The sequence below is a fragment of the Passer montanus genome, unplaced genomic scaffold (genome assembly GCF_014805655.1).
Source record: "Passer montanus isolate IOZ18808 unplaced genomic scaffold, ASM1480565v1 scaffold1, whole genome shotgun sequence".
NCBI lineage: Eukaryota > Metazoa > Chordata > Aves > Passeriformes > Passeridae > Passer > Passer montanus.
In genome coordinates this window covers 8,415,927-8,437,935 of record NW_024356504.1, presented here as the reverse complement: position 1 = coordinate 8,437,935, position 22,009 = coordinate 8,415,927, and the positions used below count along the sequence as shown (strand labels likewise).

At 38.6% G+C, this 22,009-nt stretch overlaps 1 protein-coding gene and 1 long non-coding RNA gene across 8 annotated transcripts in view; one reads left to right on the top strand and one right to left on the bottom strand.

Annotated features, from left to right (window-relative positions):
• The window catches only part of ITGA6 (integrin subunit alpha 6), a 43,084-nt gene extending 26,258 nt beyond the window's left edge, over positions 1–16,826 (top strand). Inside the window, exons 9-26 of one of the 2 annotated variants that reach the window (XM_039732886.1) lie at positions 2–129; positions 1,009–1,104; positions 1,565–1,626; positions 2,889–3,046; positions 3,985–4,134; positions 4,861–4,976; positions 7,271–7,460; positions 7,546–7,629; positions 7,832–7,911; positions 8,067–8,144; positions 8,245–8,347; positions 9,134–9,307; positions 10,381–10,479; positions 10,859–10,969; positions 11,053–11,151; positions 11,478–11,603; positions 13,040–13,169; positions 14,732–16,826. In XM_039732886.1, coding sequence (XP_039588820.1) covers positions 2–129; positions 1,009–1,104; positions 1,565–1,626; positions 2,889–3,046; positions 3,985–4,134; positions 4,861–4,976; positions 7,271–7,460; positions 7,546–7,629; positions 7,832–7,911; positions 8,067–8,144; positions 8,245–8,347; positions 9,134–9,307; positions 10,381–10,479; positions 10,859–10,969; positions 11,053–11,151; positions 11,478–11,603; positions 13,040–13,147 — 1,962 coding nt within the window. In that variant the 3' untranslated portion in view covers positions 13,148–13,169; positions 14,732–16,826. The remainder of the gene's footprint in view (position 1; positions 130–1,008; positions 1,105–1,564; positions 1,627–2,888; positions 3,047–3,984; positions 4,135–4,860; positions 4,977–7,270; positions 7,461–7,545; positions 7,630–7,831; positions 7,912–8,066; positions 8,145–8,244; positions 8,348–9,133; positions 9,308–10,380; positions 10,480–10,858; positions 10,970–11,052; positions 11,152–11,477; positions 11,604–13,039; positions 13,170–14,731) is intronic. The other variant, XM_039732804.1, reaches the window with a different exon arrangement.
• The window catches only part of LOC120513597, a 37,254-nt gene that overhangs the window by 13,506 nt on the left and 1,739 nt on the right, over positions 1–22,009 (bottom strand). For 4 of the 6 annotated variants that reach the window (XR_005630313.1, XR_005630318.1, XR_005630333.1 and 1 more), the window contains exons 2-4: positions 16,006–16,062; positions 14,637–14,783; positions 476–605 (exon numbers count right to left, since the gene is read on the bottom strand). This is a non-coding gene — a long non-coding RNA (uncharacterized LOC120513597). Of the gene's footprint in view, positions 1–475; positions 606–13,525; positions 14,784–16,005; positions 16,063–22,009 lie in introns of those variants that run through there. The other 2 variants (XR_005630337.1, XR_005630304.1) reach the window with 2 other exon arrangements.

The window sequence follows — 22,009 nt, the reverse complement described above, 5'->3', positions numbered from 1 at the left end:
GATTCTTGATGGTGAAAAAACAAACACAAATTTCTTTGGCTACTCTATTGCTGGAAATATGGACCTGGATAAAAATTCCTACCCCGATGTTGCTGTTGGTTCCCTGTCAGATTCTGTAAACGTGTACAGGTATTATAGATGGAACCTTAATTAGTTACACCAGGGCTTTACTTTTCAGGCAGAACAGCCCTTCCTACAATTTATGCTCCCATCTCTAAGGTGTATAGTTGCAGTGCACATGATAGTAAATGTTCTTAAATACATTGGAACAGCGCCCAAGAAAAGCTTGTGGCAGAGAACAGAGTAGGTGGTAGAGGAGTTGGTCAGATTATTTAGCTTTCTGCTTACTCAAAAGGAGCTTTAATCTTTTGCTGATAAAGGCAGGACAAAAACTTTTATCAAGGTGAGAACAAAAACCTCTTCTGGTGACAAACAGTGAAAGGAGTGGCCCAGTTAAAGGGAGGAGGTGGCTTACCAGCTATTTTAAACAACCTTTCGATGCTTTAATGAGAACAGGATCGGCTCATTCATTTGTTCATGTAAAATGTCTTCTCACTTCCATTAAAGAGAAAAGACAAGTTGTCAGGCAGAAGTATGGTTACAGCCTATATACAGAGGAAGCAGGAAATACAAAAATTAAAGCTCTTGTGAACATGAATCTGTAGAACCTATAGTTGTTCCCAGGAGCTGAATTACTACTGGTGGTAGAAACCACCACTGAATTTTCTGTTTTTCATAAGTGTATAGACAACAACATCACATTAGTGTAGCCCGCTTCCCCCTCAGGATCTGTAGTTGTTCTTGGTGACCTTTGCTTAGCTTTTAATAGTTTTCAGGTTTTTTTCTAACCAGTGTCAAAGCCAAACTGTTTCTTGGAGTGTCTTTGTTGCAAATCAATGCGGGTGTGGAGGGAATCTGATATTCACATTAATTATTTCATTAATCTTAACAGAAACTACTTCTTTTTTTACATCTTCTTTTTATTCCCCATTTTTCCCCCAAATGAAGATCTCGGCCTGTGATAAGCATTAGAAGAAACATTACAGTACAGCCTGATAGAATTGATCTAAAGAAAAAGAACCCTGAGGACCATGGTGAAATCAGGTAAATGAAGAAAGAAATTACTTTATCAGAAGCCTTTATATTGAGCTTTCTGCTGTTAAAATTCATTCAGTGGTATGTTTAAGTGAAGGGATATGAGAGTTATGCAGGTTAAGCAAAGGCATCTGCATATGTTCATTTTGTCTTCCTGAATTTCTTCAGGCTGCTGTGCTAAAGACAAGGTGTGGGATATGCCCTTCTCATAATGTTCATTTTTGAAAATAAATGTCACCTTGCCTCTTCAGACTTCTAACACAAGCCAAATATCCTGGCTTGAACAGCTTGTCTTGAGTAGAAACATAAGAGCAAATGCTTAATTGCTTATTAACATTTTTTCTTGCTTTATAATTCAGTCTAGTAAGCAGTAAATACCACAGTCATAAGTCTGATCAGCTAAAATGTTTCATTCTGTTGGACCATGCCTTAATAAAAGTTAATACTAATTTCTTGGTACTTTTTACAGGATGAATGTGAAAGCATGTTTTAAATATACTGCAAACCCCAGACATTTAAATCCAAGAATAAGTAAGTTCTGAAGATAAATATTTTTGATCTGTTTGTCACATGGTTTGGGTTTTTTTTTGGGTTTTTTTTTAGAGTTCATCATGGAAACATATTACTCAAATTATAGTGACTCATCTCAGACAGTGACTGACAAATTTAAAATGTGACTCAGTGCTAAGCTCAGCTGTTGCACAGTCTGAATTTAGAGTCTTGCTGGTGTGTTAAGCTGTTCTATGGATGACAGACTAAAGCTTTCTAAGTAATACAACTGCCAGTGAGCAAATGGCTTCTATACAGACCCAAACCATTTTGCCTCTCTAGGTTAGTGCTCCTTTAGAGAATCACAAATCTATTTTAAGGCCAATTTTATACATCATTAGTGAGCATTTTTTCTTATTGGAGGCTTACCCTATGAACGTATCCTGTATTCATGAAAATGGTTTTGTGCAAATCATTAACTGAAATAAAAAGTCTGCATTAATAGGAGAAGACTGGAAGACTGTGCCATAAAGAGGTAAAGCACTTGTTACACTGCTGCTGTTACTACCTCTTGGAGAACTGTGTAGGATTTTGAGAGGAAATAGAAGAACTTTAAGCCCAATGACCCTTTTTCTCCTGTGTTATCTTCAGTTCCTCAGTTATTTTTAAAATCCAAAGGCTGTGCCCGAATGACTGCTGGTCCTTTAGCAGATGATGAGCTTGCAGCTCTCAGTGCCTTGGCACACTCAGCGCTGTTTCCGTCTGTGCAGCACTGAATTAGCTCGGTGAAGCAATCATTAAAAGATGCACCAAGTTCAGATCTAGGAAAACATGCCTCAGCACACAACTGGACATCTCTAGTTGTACTTCTGCTTTCAGTGTTCCAATTACCAGTGTACCTTGACCGAATCCTGCTGTCTCTCAGGTGCCATTTGGGACGCAAGAGGAATCCCCTTCAGCGCAGTTGGGGTATTTGCAGCGGGTAGCTCAGCCCTCTGCTGGCTCCGTACAGCAACTGCAGCCCCGCGTGCCCAAAGGAACGGTTTACTTAGGGAATAGCAGGACTTGGTTTAGAACATTTCTTTAGATTCATACACGGGGTACCTGGCCCTCAGGTGTGGCAGGACAAAACTGACATGGAAGAAGGTTTTTTTAAAATGACTGAAAACAGTTTATGAAGCCCAGCACTGTCTGGAACAGTCTTCTAGAATAATGCTGAGAGATCATATCTTGTGAAATTAAAGTTGTTTTTAAAATGGCAATGATTCTTTTTTTACAGTGACCTACTTTGTTTTTTCACGTAGAGATCAATTACACGTTTGAAGTGGAAAACGAGAGGCGGCAGCTGGGCCTGCCCTCCAGGGTGCGCTTCAATGACCACTCCTCTGATCAGTTCACTGCAAGTACAACCCTCAGGGGACAGAACTCCTGGGAGTGTGTGACTACAAAGCTTATACTGCAGGTAGGGGAGAGTATTTTATTTATCTTTCATTTAGATGCACTTAAAACAAAAGAATGCTCTTTTTTTGGCAGCCTCATGGAAGGAACCTTTTTGTATAATTTTGTATATAATTTCAACGTCATATGCAATAAAGACTTCAAAAATAAAAACCCACCATAGTTTACTATTCTCTACACACATGCTGCTTGCTCCTGTTGTCTTTCTTGCAAAGGATGGATAAAAACTAGTAGCCAGTGCATCACACTCTGGAGGTCAATAGAGCTGAACTAATTTAGAACCATAGAGAGGGACCAAGTTCCAAAAATGGAGAGCTGCTTCCAACAGAGATAATTGTTACAGAATTTTATGGTGTGACTGTTCAGGAAAAGAATTTTAACCCATGGGTTTTGGAGTGGACAAATGGGCAAGGCAAGGAAGCTTGGTATGTGCTCTCTTGACTTGCTGTAGTGGTGCCTAGAGGTGGTCCTGCTCCAGAGGCTGAACAGATTCCCTCTCCATGGCTCAGCAGAATGAGCCAGCCTCCAAGGCTGCTTTTGATCACAGCAGATTGAAGAACTTTAATTTATAGAATGGAATCATGGTTTGGGTTGAAAGGGACCCTAAGGATCATTTAATTCTAACTCCTGTGCCAGGGGCTGGGACACCTTTTACTAGACCATGTTACTCAAACCTGTTCCAGTGTGTTATTTTACTACAGCTGTGTGAATTTCACCTGCCTGAATTACAGTCAGTGGTTCATAGGAATTCTTATTGGTGAGAGAAATTTTCAGATTGGAAAACCAGAGGGAAAAAAAGACAATAGCGCTGGGCTCTTTGTGTTCCTGATTTTAGAAAATGCTGAATTTACATAGCGTACAAAAGCTCACCTTTGTGTTGTTTTTTTTTTTTTTTTTTCTCTGCACTGTATACTAATGATGCAATTTAAAATATTTTAACAGGAAAAAATTAAAGATAAGCTACGTCCCATTCCAATATCAGTCAGTGTTAAAATTGCTGGCCTGGAATCACCATCCAGGAGAAAAGAGAGTGCACTTCCAGATCTTACACCAATTCTAAATGCAAATGAATCTGAAACAGAGACCACAAAAGTAAGCCTTTGGTATCACATATTCACAAAAATCTGTGCTCCTACAAATAACTTTAAGACTGTAGAAAACTAAATTATGTCCAAAGGAAATAACTGGGGTGGCACTGGACATGTAACTATTGGATTATTATTTTATATTTTGTTCTGAACTTGTTACAACATGTTATGAACTGTGTACTGTGTTCTGCATCAAAAGTGAAGATGGTATAGCTCCTTGGTTTCTTCCCTCTCCCCAGTAAGTTTAGGAGGAAATGTACTTTTGATTAAAAATGAAAATTCATTGTCTCTTGCTGGGAACATTTGTCCAACATAACAAGATAATGTACATTCTCAATTCTTCCACTGTTAGGATGCTGGGATATCATTTGAGCAATGACTGCAGCAGTGACATAGAAGGGAGGGAATATCTCTACTAAAAATTCTCATTTCCTCAGTGTTCATTGAAGAATCAGACTTAAAGATGTATTTCTCATAAGAAGTGTACTTCTCATTTAGAATATCCAACTCTCCTTTTTAGTCACATTTACAGTTCTAAACTACCAGCATCAAGGGCTGTATCTCACAAAGCAAAACAACAGGCAAGAATTAAGTCAGGTTAAAATCTGAACTCTGTCCAGGAAAGTGCCTTGTGAGTTCCATGTGGTTGCTTTATTCAGTGTGCTTAGAAAGCTCCTTTTAAGCTACTGTTGTGTGTGTCAGGCGGTAAAATTTGTTTGGTTTTATTTAGGTGGAGTTCTTAAAAGAAGGATGTGGAGAAGACAATGAATGTCACAGCAATCTTAAGCTTCAGTACCGGTTTTGTACAAGAGAGGGAAATGAAGACAGGTTTACTTACTTACCACTGTAAGTCTCGATTAATGCACTTCTAAAGTTCAGATTATTAACAAGTCCTTAAAGGAACTTTTAGGAGAGGATTTTGGGAAAGAGAGCAGCTTTTTTCTGTGTCTGGCAAACACAGCCCTTGGTAGTAGTATTGATCTGTCAGGGTGAGGAATGGGGTAGAGGGGAAGAGCTTGAGAAGAAAAGTGGTTCAGAGTTGAATGGATACTAAGTGGCCATAATAGTGCAAGGGTGGGCTAAAAGGAAAAAAAAAAAAACAAACCAATTTAAGACCTGAAGAAACTACATTCTAAAGCAGCCTTGCAGTAGTTTATTGTGTGACACGGTTAATTATTTTGCAGATGAAACTTGACTGTATGACAGCTTGATAGGGTATGGTCTCATAGCCCAAGAGAAGTTGTTACAGAGAAATGTAGTGATGATTTAATTTTAACACATGCCCAGCACCCTGCTACATCCCTCCTTGCTGGAGGGCCAGTGAAATTAGAGCAGGGATAAAACAAACAAACGTTTATTTACTGCCAGCAGACATTTTTAGCGTGAGTGTCACACTCGGAAGCCAAACCCATGTATGCTTTACAAGAATGAAGCAGGTCAGTAGATTGATTTGGAGAAAATTCATCACTACCTAAGTCAGAAGTGGTTCGACTGTAGAAAACTAAATTATGTCCAAAGGAAATAACTGGGGTGGCACTGGACATGTAACTATTGGATTATTATTTTATATTTTGTTCTGAACTTGTTACAACATGTTATGAACTGTGTACTGTGTTCTGCATCAAAAGTGAAGATGGTATAGCTCCTTGGTTTCTTCCCTCTCCCCAGTAAGTTTAGGAGGAAATGTACTTTTGATTAAAAATTCATTGTCTCTTGCTGGGAACATTTGTCCAACATAACAAGATAACGTACATTCTTAATTCTTCCACTGTTAGGATGCTGGAATATCATTTGAGCAATGACTGCAGCAGTGACATAGAAGGGAGGGAATATCTCTACTAAAAATTCTCATTTCCTCAGTGTTCATTGAAGAATCAGACTTAAAGATGTATTTCTCATAAGAAGTGTACTTCTCATTTAGAATATCCAACTCTCCTTTTTAGTCACATTTACAGTTCTAAACTACCAGCATCAAGGGCTGTATCTCACAAAGCAAAACAACAGGCAAGAATTAAGTCAGGTTAAAATCTGAACTCTGTCCAGGAAAGTGCCTTGTGAGTTCCATGTGGTTGCTTTATTCAGTGTGCTTAGAAAGCTCCTTTTAAGCTACTGTTGTGTGTGTCAGGCGGTAAAATTTGTTTGGTTTTATTTAGGTGGAGTTCTTAAAAGAAGGATGTGGAGAAGACAATGAATGTCACAGCAATCTTAAGCTTCAGTACCGGTTTTGTACAAGAGAGGGAAATGAAGACAGGTTTACTTACTTACCACTGTAAGTCTCGATTAATGCACTTCTAAAGTTCAGATTATTAACAAGTCCTTAAAGGAACTTTTAGGAGAGGATTTTGGGAAAGAGAGCAGCTTTTTTCTGTGTCTGGCAAGCACAGCCCTTGGTAGTAGTATTGATCTGTCAGGGTGAGGAATGGGGTAGAGGGGAAGAGCTTGAGAAGAAAAGTGGTTCAGAGTTGAATGGATACTAAGTGGCCATAATAGTGCAAGGGTGGGCTAAAAGGAAAAAAAAAACCAAACCAATTTAAGACCTGGAGAAACTACATTCTAAAGCAGCCTTGCAGTAGTTTATTGTGTGACACGGTTAATTATTTTGCAGATGAAACTTGACTGTATGACAGCTTGATAGGGTATGGTCTCATAGCCCAAGAGAAGTTGTTACAGAGAAATGTAGTGATGATTTAATTTTAACACATGCCCAGCACCCTGCTACATCCCTCCTTCCTGGAGGGCCAGTGAAATTAGAGCAGGGATAAAACAAACAAACGTTTATTTACTGCCAGCAGACATTTTTAGCAGTGAGTGCCACACTCGGAAGCCAAACCCATGTATGCTTTACAAGAATGAAGCAGGTCAGTAGATTGATTTGGAGAAAATTCATCACTACATAAGTCAGAAATGGTTCAGAAATACCATAAACTCCTCATTACTTGAGGGATTTATCATCCTGTTCTTCCTCTTCACTACTGGCCACTGTCAGATGAAATACTGGTGTGGGGAAAAATGCTGTGACTATGCATGTTCATAGTTTTACTATAATTCTCCCCTAATAAGAGGAAATTGTATTTGGATAAACAATCACATACACATTTGTTTTCCTAATGCATAGAACCCTGTACATTCTGTTTCTGTAGTGAAAATGGCATGCCAGTGCTTGTTCTAAAAGACCAGAAAGATATTGCCCTGGAAATAACTGTGACAAACAATCCATCTGATGTAAAAAATCCACAGAAAGATGGTGAAGATGCATATGAAGCTAAACTAATTGCAACTTTCCCAGACAGTCTGACATACTCTGCATTCAGAGAGATGAGGGGTTATCCTGTAAGTATTTTTAAGAGAAAAAATACTGAAAAATTTGAAATATTTTCAGCATATTTTTACTTGTAAATGTGTTCTGTTTAATCAGGAAAAACAGCTAACATGTGGTGCTAACCAAAATGGTTCCCAAGCAGAGTGTGAACTTGGAAATCCTTTCAAAAGAAATTCTAATGTAAGTTGCACTTTACTCTAGTTGTACAATCTCATTCTGACTGATTGCAGTCATCCAAAGGTCCTGTGTGTTGCAACTGGAAATTTAATTTGGATCTGTCCTTTTAACTCTATAACTTAATACTGAAATTTTCTATAAAATTTAATATATCAATATATGTTATAAAGAGCTCATGTATTTCGTTATCTTCTTTCTTGTTTAGGTAACCTTTTATCTGATCTTAAGTACCACTAAGGTTAATGTTGATACAACAGATTTAGACATTAACCTGAAACTGGAAACGTAAGTTTTCTTCATGTGCATGCACCTGCACTTTGCTTTGATATATAGTTGTAAACATTTTGAGTATATTTGTTTGATTCACAGAGATAATTTTAATACTAAATTAAAATCACTAAATTTGTAAAATAAACACCATTGTTTCCTTTTCATTGTAGAACAAGCACTCAAGTTAATTTGACTCCAATTACTGCTAGTGCTAAAGTGGTTCTTGAATTGCTTTTATCACTCACTGGGTAAGTGAGGATAGTGTGACAGATTGGGGGGTCTGGGGACAGTTGTGCTTCAGACTCATTAAAATCTGATTATTCTCCTTTCCCACCCCCACCTGAACAGAGTTGCTAAGCCTTCTCAGGTATATTTTGGAGGTAACATCATTGGTGAGAGTGCCATGAAATCTGAAGATGATATTGGGAACCTCATAGAGTATGAATTCAGAGTGAGTAATTGAGATTAATGCCAACAGGTGTTTTTAATCAAATGCACAGCTTATTGCTTTATGCATATGAACACTTAGAAAAGTTGCTATAATGAAATTTGCTTTCTTTGTCCCAAAATCCTGACTTCCTGTTCAGAACATGCAGTTTGACTGCGGGCTAAAGCTTCTTTAGGCCTTAATATTTTATGATCATATTGTGAGGAACTGCCTGAGGCTGCCTGCACACTTTTTTTGGAGCAGTTCATGCACATTCATGCAATTCAGTTGCAAGGCATAAAAGCCCCTGCAGGGAGGGAACAAAGTGAAAGCAGAACCTGCCTGGGGCCTGCCCAGGCTTGGCTGGTGCCCACAGGCAGCAAGAGCAGGCAGAGCACAGAGCCAGCGCAAGGAGGTGACTAAGAGAAATTACAGTCCATCTCTGTCAATCCTTTACTTCTTTCTTTACCTGGTCCATGCATTATAGCAGCAGCAGTTAAAATATCTGATTTAGACCTTGCTAGCATGATCAGTAACATTAATAAAGTAAAAAAAGAGGTTGGGAAAAAACTTCCAGACTTACAAGAGCAGGAGCTTGTTCTCTGTGTCAGAGTTCATCAGAAACTTGCAGTTTGCCTCAGTTACGCAACTGACTGATTTGTTAACTCTAAATTTGAGTTGTCATTTGTCATTCACAAATATCAATTTCTAAAAATCAACAACTAAAACTTGTCCAAGTCAATAATGTTTTCAGGAAGAAAATCCCTCTGAAAAGTATTTCACAGTTTAAAGAATGTTTATTTTTAACAGGTAACTAACTTGGGCCGACCACTGAAAACATTTGGCACTGCTTCCCTTGACATCCAGTGGCCAAAAGAAATTAGTAATGGCAAATGGCTGCTTTATTTGATGAAAATAGACTCCAAAGGCTTGGAAAAAGTCTCCTGTCAACCTGAGAATGAAATCAACAGTTTGCATGTTGCGGTATGTTACCCTGTCTTCTGTTGGTGAGTTGGTACAACATGGAAGCACCCCACAGCAAGTGAGAGTGAGGCATGAGAGCTTGCCTCTAGAAGGAGTTACTTTTTATCTGAAGCAGCTCACAAGCACAATACATGACCAGTGTATCAGTGAATAAGGCTGTCAGGAGAGTTCATAACAGCCAATGAGCTGATGTGCTGAAGGACAGATGCTATGACACAATGACTGTTTTTGCAATGGGCACTGCTGTAATAGGCTCTCATACACGATGAAACTGTTGACTGTTCTAACAAATTTCATCAGTATTATTGAAAACTGCTCAGTAATCGGAACAGCTGAGTTCTTACTCAAAAAATAATAAATAACCAAATATCTTCCCAACCTAGGGCCATTCCATGTTCTTGTTTTGAAGATAAGGGGCTTGAACTTAAATTTATTTATTTACAACAATTATAATAAAAAGCAATTTTCATAGCCCTGGACTGTGCCTATCTAGCAAAATATTTTTCCTAAAACTTAAGCTGCATTTTTGCCTTCTTCATATAATCTTAAGATTATATGGGAGGAGTTTTTATTTTCCACCATTAAAACTGCATGCACACAAACCTGTTTTTGTCAGATCACTGTATTAGTTAATATAACTTGAAGTGAGTGTAATTAGTATATAGTTAAAAAAACTGTATCTACTGACCTTAGCACATTCTTACTCTTTTAACAGAGTACCATTAATACCCTTTATCTAGAAATAAAAATGGAAATAGCATTAAAAGCTTTATGAATCTAAACCTCCGCTTGCCCTATTAAAGAAAATAGTCTGTTGGCCTTTCTTTTGGTAATCTCAAATTTTATTCTTAGCAGTAAATGTAGGTAAGTAGGGATATATAATGCTGTCAGTTGTGCTGATTTTGGAAGAAGAAAACACTGAGCTCTAATTTCTTTAGGTAAGTAGGGATATATAATGCTGTCAGTTGTGCTGATTTTGGAAGAAAACACTGAGCTCTAGTTTCTCTGCTTGTATGAATTAAAAAATTCTTAGGATAAACTGCTTTTTAGCTTTTTACTTTTTTTCCTTCTAGGAATCCCATAACTCAAGAAGAAAACGTGAAATTGCAGAGAAGCAGATTACAGACAGCCAGGCATTTTCTTTATTTTCAGAAAGAAAATACAAGACCTTGGTAAGGATATTGCAACAGCTGTATTCTTGTCAGATACCTCCCTTGGCCCTCAAAAGAGGGCTTTTCTGAGTTTGGTGGGGTGAAAGAAATTCTCTTTCCCTTTTTTTATCTTATATCCAAATATTGATGCTTTTAAAATTTGAACATTTAGATCATCTGCTGTGAGGAAGAACTAGGAGAGAATATCTGCATAGTTACTTACCTTAAAATAAGCAAGTAATAACATCTTCATTATATTTTCCCATTGCTGTCAGTACAAACAGATAGTGGTTCTTGCATGTAGGTATGCTGCATATAATCCACTCTTTAACCTTGGGATGAGGTTTAAACAATCTGTGATGACTTGATCTTATTCACATGGAGGAATCTGTAATTGCAGAGCTGCAATGTGAATGCACGCTGTGTGGATATAAAGTGTCCCCTGAAGGGTTTTGACAGCAAGGCATCTATTGTGCTGCGTTCCAGGCTGTGGAACAGCACCTTCTTAGAGGTGAGTCCTCTTACCTGCCCTTTTTGAAAGGTCAGAGTTCTTTCCTGTTCTGTGTTTAATATTTGTATTTTATTTTGGAACAGGAATACTCAAAAATGAATTACCTTGACATTGTTGTTAGGGCTTCTATCAGTGTTCCTGCTGCAGCTAAGAATGTTAAACTCACAAATGAAGTTGCTCAGGTAGGTTCAGTGTTTAATGCTAACCATGTGTTGTGGTTGTTCTAATCTTATCTCCAAAGACCAGGAATTACAAAAATTTAAAACAAAACTAGCTAAAAGTTTTAACTTTTTAACTGAGTTTTGAATTATTGATAATTTTTACCTTTTAATGGGGTTGAAAAAATTCATTACCATAATCAAATGATACCAGAGGGAACTTTTTCTTTAAAAGCATTTTGTAGAAGACATCTTGTTAGAGGAGAGGTAAGACTATTTATATTGCAGCTTTCTAATGAAACATGTACCTTCTAAAATACTCCTTTCACCTGCACATTTTCTGTCCACAGGTGCGTGTTACTGTGTTTCCTGCAAAACCAGTAGCCCTTTATACAGGAGTTCCATGGTGGATCATTGCAGTGGCTATCCTTGCTGGAATACTCATGCTTGCACTGTTGGTATTCTTACTATGGAAGGTGAGCTTTTATTAAGCTGGTTATTTTTTATTTTCTGGTCTATAACTGACAAGATAGCAAACTAATTAAGTATTTGGGACTCAAAATAGGGCAAAACTGCACAAATCATACATTATCAGTTTCTCAGTTTTGCAGCACTTGGAATGAAAATGGTTGTACAGGCAGACTTGTCACATAATGTTTCTGTTTTCACATCCTCAAAAGGAAGTAGTTTGAGCTCCAGACAAAACTTGAGACAAATGTTCAGAGGCCATAGTTTGATACAGATGGATGGAACCATTGGGAACCTCTGCAGTTAGGTGTAAAACTTCATGTGAGCTATTTACAAATGATTTAGTAGTGTGCTGTTCTCATAACATCAGAAATACCATTAAACTGATAGTAGATAGAAATAACCAAAAGCACAGTATTAATACATAGCCATGTGTGCTGGTGAACTTCTTATTACTGCTTTTTTGTATTAGAAACCTTAAAGAAATGAAGAGCTATAACAAATGGTTAACTATTTGCAAAAGAAAAAGTCAAGTATCTTTTTTCTAATTACCTTTGTAAAAATGTCAATTATTTGTGGTCCCAAGTATAACAGAGCAATCCTTTTATTCTGAGTTTTTATAGGTGTAGGCAGTTAGTATTTGCTGTTACAGGACAGCAGAAGGTTATTAAGGAAGAGGAGGTGAAGAATATCCCATCTGTCACTTTTTTTTTTCAGTGAAACTGCACCAGTTAGCTTTGAGGAGCTATTTGCTGCAAGTTACTTTCTATAGAATAGTCCTGCTTTCCTTATTTCTAAAAAATTCCCAGCTGCTCCTGTAAATACTCCTGATGAGTGTATACTGGGTAGACTGTTAGGTTCTAGCTACTACTGTTCTACTGTGCACAAAAATGACAAACATTTTTCACATGCACACACAGTGAAAAATGCTGGTTTTGATGAGACAGACTGTGATGTTCTGTGAAGGACAAACATCGTACTGGAAAGACAGATACATCATTGGTTTAAGACAAAAGCTTATATTGAAGGGGCCAAAGCAGTACCTGCTTTTCCTCTACACCCTGTGCTTTTGTCTGTCCCATGCACTAGTCCACAAACAGGTTTCTGTCACAGCCAGGTTCACTTGCTGTGGACATTCTTTATTGTAGCTTTTCTTAAAAATACCCCATATTCTCTACAAATTTATCAAAATGTCTCTGAAATAATATTCTCAGGTTAGTCTGTTAATAACTCAGGTTATTTTATTCTGTCATTGTATAGATCAAGTTAGCCTGAGAAGTTCTCAGATCTAGAAACAGCTGAGTTCTTGTGATGACTTTTTTATTTTTGTTTCTTTGACCTGTGAAGGGATAATGGGAAGACAGTTGACAAACTTAAGTCAGTTTTAATAGGTTTGACTTTTTCCAGTCCACAAAAAATGACTAAATACCTTGCTTCCTTGTAGTGTGGTTTCTTCAAGAGAAATAAGAAAGATCATTACGATGCCACATATCACAAGGCTGAGATCCATGCTCAGCCATCTGATAAAGAGAGACTTACTTCTGATGCATAGTACTGATCTACTTCTGTAATTGGTAACTGATGATGTTTTTTAATTTCTAGCTGTGGCACATGCTATGGTTGCAGTGGCTAACTGTGAAGCTTCTTCTGCATAAGTTCTATTAACTTTTGGATTTCAAGCTATCATACTTGCTTGCTCCTTCTGTTGATAGATTTTCAGCTTTTGGTGCATGTGAACACACAGAGGTTTACCCTGGTCTAAAATGCTTCTTTTTTTTTTTTTTTTTTTCAAAAACCATGGTGATCTGGGCTTCAGTGTTTTTTTTTAATTTATGCTTTAACATTACAAGTAAGTCTTTAAGCTTGCAAGATGGAAATCAACACTGTAGAGTTAAGATGGAAAGATAAGACTACAGCAACAATACATAAATTTGCTTTACTAACCTTTAGTGCATGCTGTACATGTTGCTTACATCGGAGAAGGGTTTTCATAATGAGAATTTATTGCTGTGGAAACATCAGTTTTACTTGAGTTCTTAGGTGTACTTCTCTAGGAATACACTTTGCTGAAGTTAGAAGATGCATGATTTATGCTTCCAGCAACCTTGATTCCACTTAAGACATTACACGCATGTACATTGTATCCATAAGCGTGCTTGGGATAAGGGAGTGGGGAGGAATTCTTCATTAATTATTTCAAAATAGTATTTAATGAAACTATGAGGTGGCTAAAAACTTGGTCTTTGCTCACTGTAATTTTTTAAAATTCATTTCTAATATTAAAAAACCCCAAACCATTGACCAAACGGAAGCAGAAAATCCAGCACCCTAAATACTACGAAAGAAAACTTTCTTGCTTTAACATCTTCTTACCCCCAGCAGTATCTAATGTCAGCTGGATGGCACAGTGTCTCAACCTGAATCTTGGTCTATAAGGATGATCTGTGATCCATAAGGATGTAAAGCTGAGTGTGTAGCAGTTGTTATCTTTGTATATTGTGGCCATGGCTCCCTTTTGTTTTGGAAATTAATTTTAGTCCATTCCTCAATATTCACAATCAGTTTTTACAGCAGCTTTGAATAAAAACTGTGGAATGCAAATAAGTGTTACAGGTTTCAGCCAGGGTGACTTCCCATGGCAAGCAAGACTCATACTTCTAATACAGGATATGTGTAGTTAGTTCAGGTGACTGAAGTGGAAATGGTGCTTTGAGAACCAAGGCCCTTAGGGTGACTTTCTTTGAATGTTCTGGAAATCTTTCTGTAGGTTCTTAAGGGTAAATCATGTCATCATACAGGAAGACACTGAAGTACATACCTCCCTTTGATTCAGGAGAAGCAGCTTTCCTGTGTGTAGCAGTAAACGTCCTTATTAGATGAATGAACAGCTTTGTACTGGAGGGAGTCTTTTTAAGGTATTTGATTACCATGGATAGTCAGAGCATGCCCTTTGTCTTTAACTGCTGCTGAACAGCTAATGCAGACCTCTTGGCTCACATTTTACAGCTAAATATGCTACATTATTTTTTCAATTTTCTTACCTGTATATTTGTGTGAAGGAGGAATTCACTGCCTCTGCAGTTGTAGTACCTTGGCAGCAACTTTCAGCTAAACTGTTCCTTTCCTTCTGTGGCAGTGCGGGTTCTTCCGGCGTTCCAGGTACGAAGACAGTGTCCCCCGCTATCACGCTGTAAGAATTCGAAAAGAGGAGCGACAGATCAAGCATGGGAAAAGCCAAGACCTTGAGACAAAACAGTGGTTCACCAAATGGAATGAAAATGAAAGTTACTCTTAGGCAAAAATGTTGTTCATGCACAAAGTTCAGGTAGAGGTTAAGGTTTTCATTCATGGAATACTGATGGAGTTAGACTTGTGAACACTACGGACATTCACCATTTGATTGTAGATATTACTACTTACGTTGAGCCTTTTATTTGCACAGTTAAAATGGCTTCAACAGACTTCATTTGCCTTATTTAATTTCCACACTGCCTCTACACCCTCTTAAATCTAACCCACACTTCAGATAATATTATGCTGAATTGGGGTCTTTTCTGCAGAATAAGCAAAACCACTACAGCAGACCTTCTGATCCTCCCGTGCTCCTGACTTTCTTCCTAGTTATTTAAGGCATGCATGATTAAGGTCAAGATGAGTTCTCCATTGTTCCCTCAATGCACAGTGCTTTATAAACACACAGTGGCCTTATCACACTTTGTTCAAGTATAACTGAAGACCTGCGAGTCTGCTTTAGTCATAACCTTTGCCTGCTGCAGTAGTTAGGGCTTAACAAAAGCATCATCTTAAATTACACGTGCAATGGGTTATGTTGTTTGATTTTGGGTTATTTTTTTTTAAGATCAGATTGTGTGATTCTTGCTCACACCAAATACACACAGGTTTTTTTAAGAGAGGCTTGAATATTAGATGTACTTTCTGTATATATATATTTTAGTCATTTTTGTATTTATTTTTATTTTAAATCATTGTCTGACTAACTGGTAGGCTGAAGACTACTGAATTTTTAAATCCACTGTTCTGGTTTTTGTGTCTGTGTTTGAACTTCAAATTATGAGACCTGAGGCTTTTACTGCATTTTAATAAATCACTGAAGGTGCCAATGCTTTCTAAAATGTAAATATTTATGCAAATGATGTGTATGGGTGCTTTCTTTTCCTGATGCTTGTAACATCAGGTCCTGTAACATGATTTGTATATTACTGTGGACTGTTTAACAAATTTGGACACCAAATTGAAGTAATATTTTAGATGCCATTTTATACTCACTGCAAGAAAGTGAAAAGTCCTTTGGAAACCTCTTTCCAGCTTCATAAGGACTTCCAGGTTGGCAAAAGGCCTTGACTACTGCAACTGTTGTATAGCACTTGGAGGCTACAGAGCCTTACTCACCTTAACTGTTGGGATCTGAGCTGATCCACGTTGAGACTACTGAATCATCTTGAATACCTGAATGTTGATAAAAGCAGAACCACGTTATTAGTAATTTGGTTATTGTAACATAACTGAGAAAATGATTTAAAGAGTTTACTTTTTTACCCATATTCTAAAGCCTTGGTACTATTTAAGAACAGATTTAGCTCACAGTTGTGTATTCCATGTGGAACAAGATTCTGCTCAAAAAGTATGCATGTTAATTGCTTGTACTATGAACTATGCAAAAACCTCTTGGTACTTTTTCCCTTCATAGGGTAAAAACCTGCTAGGAGGGCAGTTGTCAAGTATCTTATTTTTACTGCTAACTTTGAATGTACCTTCTTGGAAGGTGTGGTCACCTAAAAAGTTACCTTTAGTATTAACTAAGATGAGTCTGTTAAACTAGATAATCTCAGTATGTTATGACCCTGACTTAATGAGTGCTTACATAATAATTATGTATTAATATATTTAGATATTAATACATAATTAATAATGTATTAATATATTTTAGAATCCTAGCTTATTTGCTTAAAAGCTCAGCAGCATCAGAAGCCAGGCTAATCAGGGGCTAAGAAGCTTGAGAAATACCCTTGAGTATAAAATCAGATTGTGGCCCTCATCTAAGAACATGAATGTCTTAGCAGTGTTAAAGTTCTTGAAAAATAAGTCACGTCACTGGTATATTTTTATCTCAAACTTCTGTTATACCAGCTAAGAATGCTACATCATTCCATGATTAGAAGTTACCTGTGGATATTTGTATAGAAGTGTGAAATAAATTTTTTTAAATTAAAGATGGTCTTGGTAATAGTTATTTTACCATACTTAACTGAGGTGGCCACAGCTAAGTTCCCTAGAAGAACAGGCTGGAAGTGGCAGGCTTTAACAAGTTCTCTGTCAGCACTGCTGTAGCTCTCTGCCCTGCTCCATGCAAGGGGCAGATGAGGAGCAGCAGGAGCTAAGCAGTCTCAGGCTCGCAGGCTCTGCTGCTTGCTGCCATTGCCGGCGCTGGCAGGAGGCAGGGCAGCACGTGCCAGCGCCTGCCGGGACGCGGCTCCTCTCTCCCCTCTCCCTGCTTGCACTCGTGCTGCCCCGGAGCCCTTCCATGCAAGCAACGTGCTACAAATCTTCTTAAATAGTGCCAAAAAAGTATTTGAGTAAGTAGTGGTGATGGATACATCCCCCAAAATTGGTCAAGGACTTTGCATACCTATTTGTATTTAGCAGTGGAAATTTGAGATAACACAATTCAGGGTAGTTTTGAGTCCACCAAAAATGCCCTATGGAAAAGCCAGAATTATGCAGGGGAAAAAATCCCATCAAACCATCAGACAAAATATGGCCCCACCTCTAAGATGTCAGCCCTCATGGGATGCTTTTACTCATTGTTGCTGAAAGGCCTTTTGATGTAACAAAGCCTGAAGAAAAAGGTTAGCTGGATATATGCTAGGCAACTCCTTGTTGTTGAGGCCAAGAAGCTTCCAGAACTAGACCCTTCAGAGCATCTCAAAGATAAGAACTCAACCTGCTCTTATTAAGCAATTACTCTCCTTTACATGATGGCCACAAACATTTGTCTACAACAAGACAAAATGTCAACTGGCAGAACAGTTAAGTAGCTGATTATAGTAAGTTTTGAACAAATCTATCATATTTGGCTTTTTATGTATGCTTATACATACCATACACATACATAATAGTAGCAGGTGTAGTCTACACAACATATACAGTGGTACAGCACTCTAACAGTGTATGTGTACAAAATGTATGCAAATATGTGATATATAAAACTTAATGTTCACTATGTATGGTGTGTGTTTTATATACACACTCTATATTGTCCAAAGTACAGAAATAGAATGTTGGTGAACTGCAGTACTTTCCCATATGTGTAACTGCTGCGGCACAGCAGACAACTTATAAGAGAATACACCTTTCAATTTAAGGGACCACCGCAGCTCAGTTCCAGTAGCCACCTGTCCATAAGAGTTATATGTGGAAAAAGAGAGGCAACAGGGTGCTCAGCTGGACACCAATCAAGAATCAGCACATGGGGTAAAAGGAAATTTCTGAAAGGGGCACTGAATCACCAGTCCCCATAAAGCACACTTACTGCAATGGCTGCAGTGTCTTAACTCCACTGCACAGAACCAGAGAGCTGCTCATGTTCAACACTGCAGCAGCTTCTCCCAGCACAAATCAAGTGTGTCAGCAGTTGGAGTGCAGAGGCCAGGAGACCAAGCTGTGATGAAACAACCAGGCAACTGCAGCTCGTGCTCTGAGCCAGCAGCAGGCTGTGCACACGCCTGGGCGTGCTGCAGCTGCCTCAGCAGGCAGCACAGCTGTGTGGCACTAGAAGAGCGTGAGTGTGTTTCCCTGTAGGGATTGTGTAACCAGTTGCTTTACTTTTCTACTCCAGTCCTCAGACACCTTTCAATGTCTATCCTTCCAGGCCCCAGAGTCATAATTCATACTATACAACTTTTACAGGCTCATAAACCTTGCTGAGTCCTAACCTTGTAAGCCTTGTAAAAAAAACCACCACAAAACTCCTTATCCCAAAAGACTGCTGCTGTAACAGGCCTTAAACCCCAGCCAAGGTGGGACATTGTCACTATGAAGGGGTTGGGGACCTGCAGTTTGCATTTTTCATATTGCAAGAAAGACCCCTTTCTTCCTTTTCTAGCTCTGCAAAATGTTTGCAAGCTGCACCTTTTCAGGGCCCTACCTGCCTCAAATATCTCAGAAAACACAGAGAACAGATTTTTGCAAGAGGTGTCCTTGCTGCTGCAGACCAAGATAAATCCCCTTTGTCACTGATACACAATGCTAACCATGTATTCTATCCCTTAATCCCAGTGTCTTGGGGGGATAGGGAAGGAAGGGACAAAGGAGTCAAATACTTTTGCTAGGAACATATGAAATAATGCAACGGATAAGTTAAATTAAATGTCTGCAGGATACTGCCTGGTTTCTTGCAGTGGAGGGGTCCAGCAGGGTACCCCAGAACAGAGCATCACTGCCAGCCTGCTTACGAGGCACTCTGAGCAATTCCAGCTTAGCAAGCAGGAACAACATGACAACAGCCACCCTGGAACTGACCGCAGATCCGCCCAGACCAGCAGCCCACCTCTGACAGCTGCTGAGAGTTGTCCACAATGTCTGCAAAATACTTTGCTGTTCCTGTTCCCCAAAAATGTTAATGCTTAACTTCAGTAGTATGTAGTATATTTTTCCTGTATCTAAAAGTCATCCATAAGAGTATCTCAAATTGGAAAAGCCCCATAAGGGTCATAGTTCCTCACAAGAAAGAGACCAAAGCCACACAAAACAGTGTAACTCTCAGAATTTGTCTAGCATGGCAAAAGCTCAATTTACTGACAAAAACCTGAGAATGAAGACAAACCTAAGAACAACAAACAATTTGTGCAGGTTAAGTACACAAGCTGGCTAGATGGTGTGTGGTCCCAGGTGACCGTGCAGGCATTGCAGCCAAGCATATAAACCACTGAAAGGAAAGAAAGAAATATTCTAAGGATACTCACACCTGGCAACTTAAGCTTTTCTCTTAATCTGACTTGCACCTAGTTTGGAAGACCTTAAAGAAAAGGAAAAAAGTACTAGTACATGCAGCACCCAAGAACTGATGACTTCCATAACACCTTAACAAACAAGAAACTCTTTCTATGTAACACCCTGCAATATTAGAACTTAAAAAATAAATTGAAATTCAACAAAACATTGTGTTTTCGGTTCTTTTGAGGTCTGAATTGTTCTGTCCCATTTAAATTATTGATCCAGATGTATCAGAATTTCAACAACACCAATAAGCATGACTATGAGTAGGAAAAATGCAAAATAATGAAAATAATGCATTTCTCCTTTTTAGTTGGCATAAGAATTTACAGAAATTAGTACATTAGAGCTCTGGCCAGTGTCACACTGGATCACATCAGAGCAAGCCCCTAGAAAATCATCAGTGAGAGAAACAAGTTTTAGGAGAGAAAGAATATTGGTGAAAATTTTGAATGCTCTAACAGAACATATTTACATAGATCAGGATCTGATCAATTGTAGAAACAAGATGAGGAAAACACCATTAGGTAAATAGAGAGGTTCTTCTCTGACCACAGCATTTAAAGAATGTCCACCATTCTTTTATCCACAGTTACTTCTGTGACTGCTCATCCTGCACAACTTTTTCTGAGAAAAGTGCTTTACCCTGACTATGTATGGTCCCTAGCTTACAATGAACAATGTTTTATTTAACCTCTGGCACCCTTTGCCATATCTTGTGGCTGGGGACTGCTGTGCAAAGATAAGTTTAGGCAGAAGGCCAGTTTTTAAGGCATGTCTGTAAAGCTGAAACACAAAACAACAGCACAGTAATATATAGATCTAAAAGATGAAGCCAATCCAGAGCCATAAGAAATTGCAGCAGTTTACAAAGACTCCTTGTACTGCTTGTAGGCACTGCTTTAAACTAGTGCTGGCTCACAGCTGAGAGGCCATTATGAAGTGGTTTTGTGCACAGCAATTCTCAAGTACAAGTTCCAAACTAGTACAAACTTGAGCAGCATGAGCTACACCATGGTGTTCCTGGAGTGGCCTACCAGCTGCAAAAAGCAAAACCTGCCAACAAGCTGCATTTGTAGAAGTCTTGCAGAGACAGACAAGCTGTCTGTTTGCCCAATTAGCCACCAGTCCCTGGCCAGAGCAGAACAAACCATTCTGTTTGCAGGATAAAGATTAATTGGATTACAAACCAGATGAAAAAAGCAGTCTAATCCTGCTTCATTCTCACATACTTTTGGTGCAGTTCAGGAAAATGCACCAGGAAGCTGCATCTGGAGGCTGACTGAATCAAATATTTTCTGTTTTCAATGCAACATTAACAAGAAATTAGGCAACCTTAATGGGAGGAATCCAACAAAGCACTGAACGGATTAATGTGATTGCTGTATCAGAACTGCTCTAGTGGATGCCACAGGATAGCCATCCCCACTATCATGTCATACACAAGTCACAGGTACAAGGTTTGTTCACAGGAAACCAATCAATGTTGAAAAGTTAGTTAAGAAATTTATGAGGCGAATACTAGTATCCACAATAGAAAAAGCAAATGAATGCAGGGCATGATCCACTATTGATATTGTTTTTCTCTTTTCAGGAATGGCACTGGGAATGATACCAGCATTGGTATCTCCACTGGAGATCAGGTTAGCCATCAAAAGATTGCTTATGCTTCTCACAGGAGCAAGCATTGCCAGCACGAACCAAATTTCATTCACACATCAGCAAATTCCCACAGGCTGGAGACCTTCACTTCTTTTCATTATTTTAATCAATATGGTAACTATAGCACACTGCACACTATATATGTTTCTTCACTGTGGGTAAAATCTACTGCTAACAGTAATTATAAGGGAAGGTCATGAGGGCACCTTGCCCACTGAAATGCAAAAGGTAAACTGGGATAAAGCTTCTTATTGAACAGTATTTCAGTATGGTGTAGTGTGGAGAGTAACTTGGCACTGTTGAAGAGGTGTTCCTGATACATATTATTAACATTTAACAAAACCATAATAATTATGTAACCAAAAACTTCCTTCCAATTACAACTGGAACATAGCATTAACCTGTTTATAGGCAGAGAAGCAAGAGGTGACCACCCTGTCACTCTGTGGAGCACCTGAACTGACTTCAGACATGGGAGAATTGTGGTGGTGCATTCCCTCCCACAGCTGCTCAGGCCTGCTCTATGATTTCAGGAGCTATCACCCTCAGCTGCAGTGCAAATGAAACTGCACCATTGTTACTAGACTTTTCTCCCCCAAAATTTCCACTACTTCAAAACTTGGTTTATGGCTAGGATGGAAACATATTTTTGACTAAAGTCAAGCATCTCCTGACCCAATAGAGAGCAGTACCAAGAGAGGCCCTTTGAACTCTCCCACATCCCAGCAGGCTGTGACCA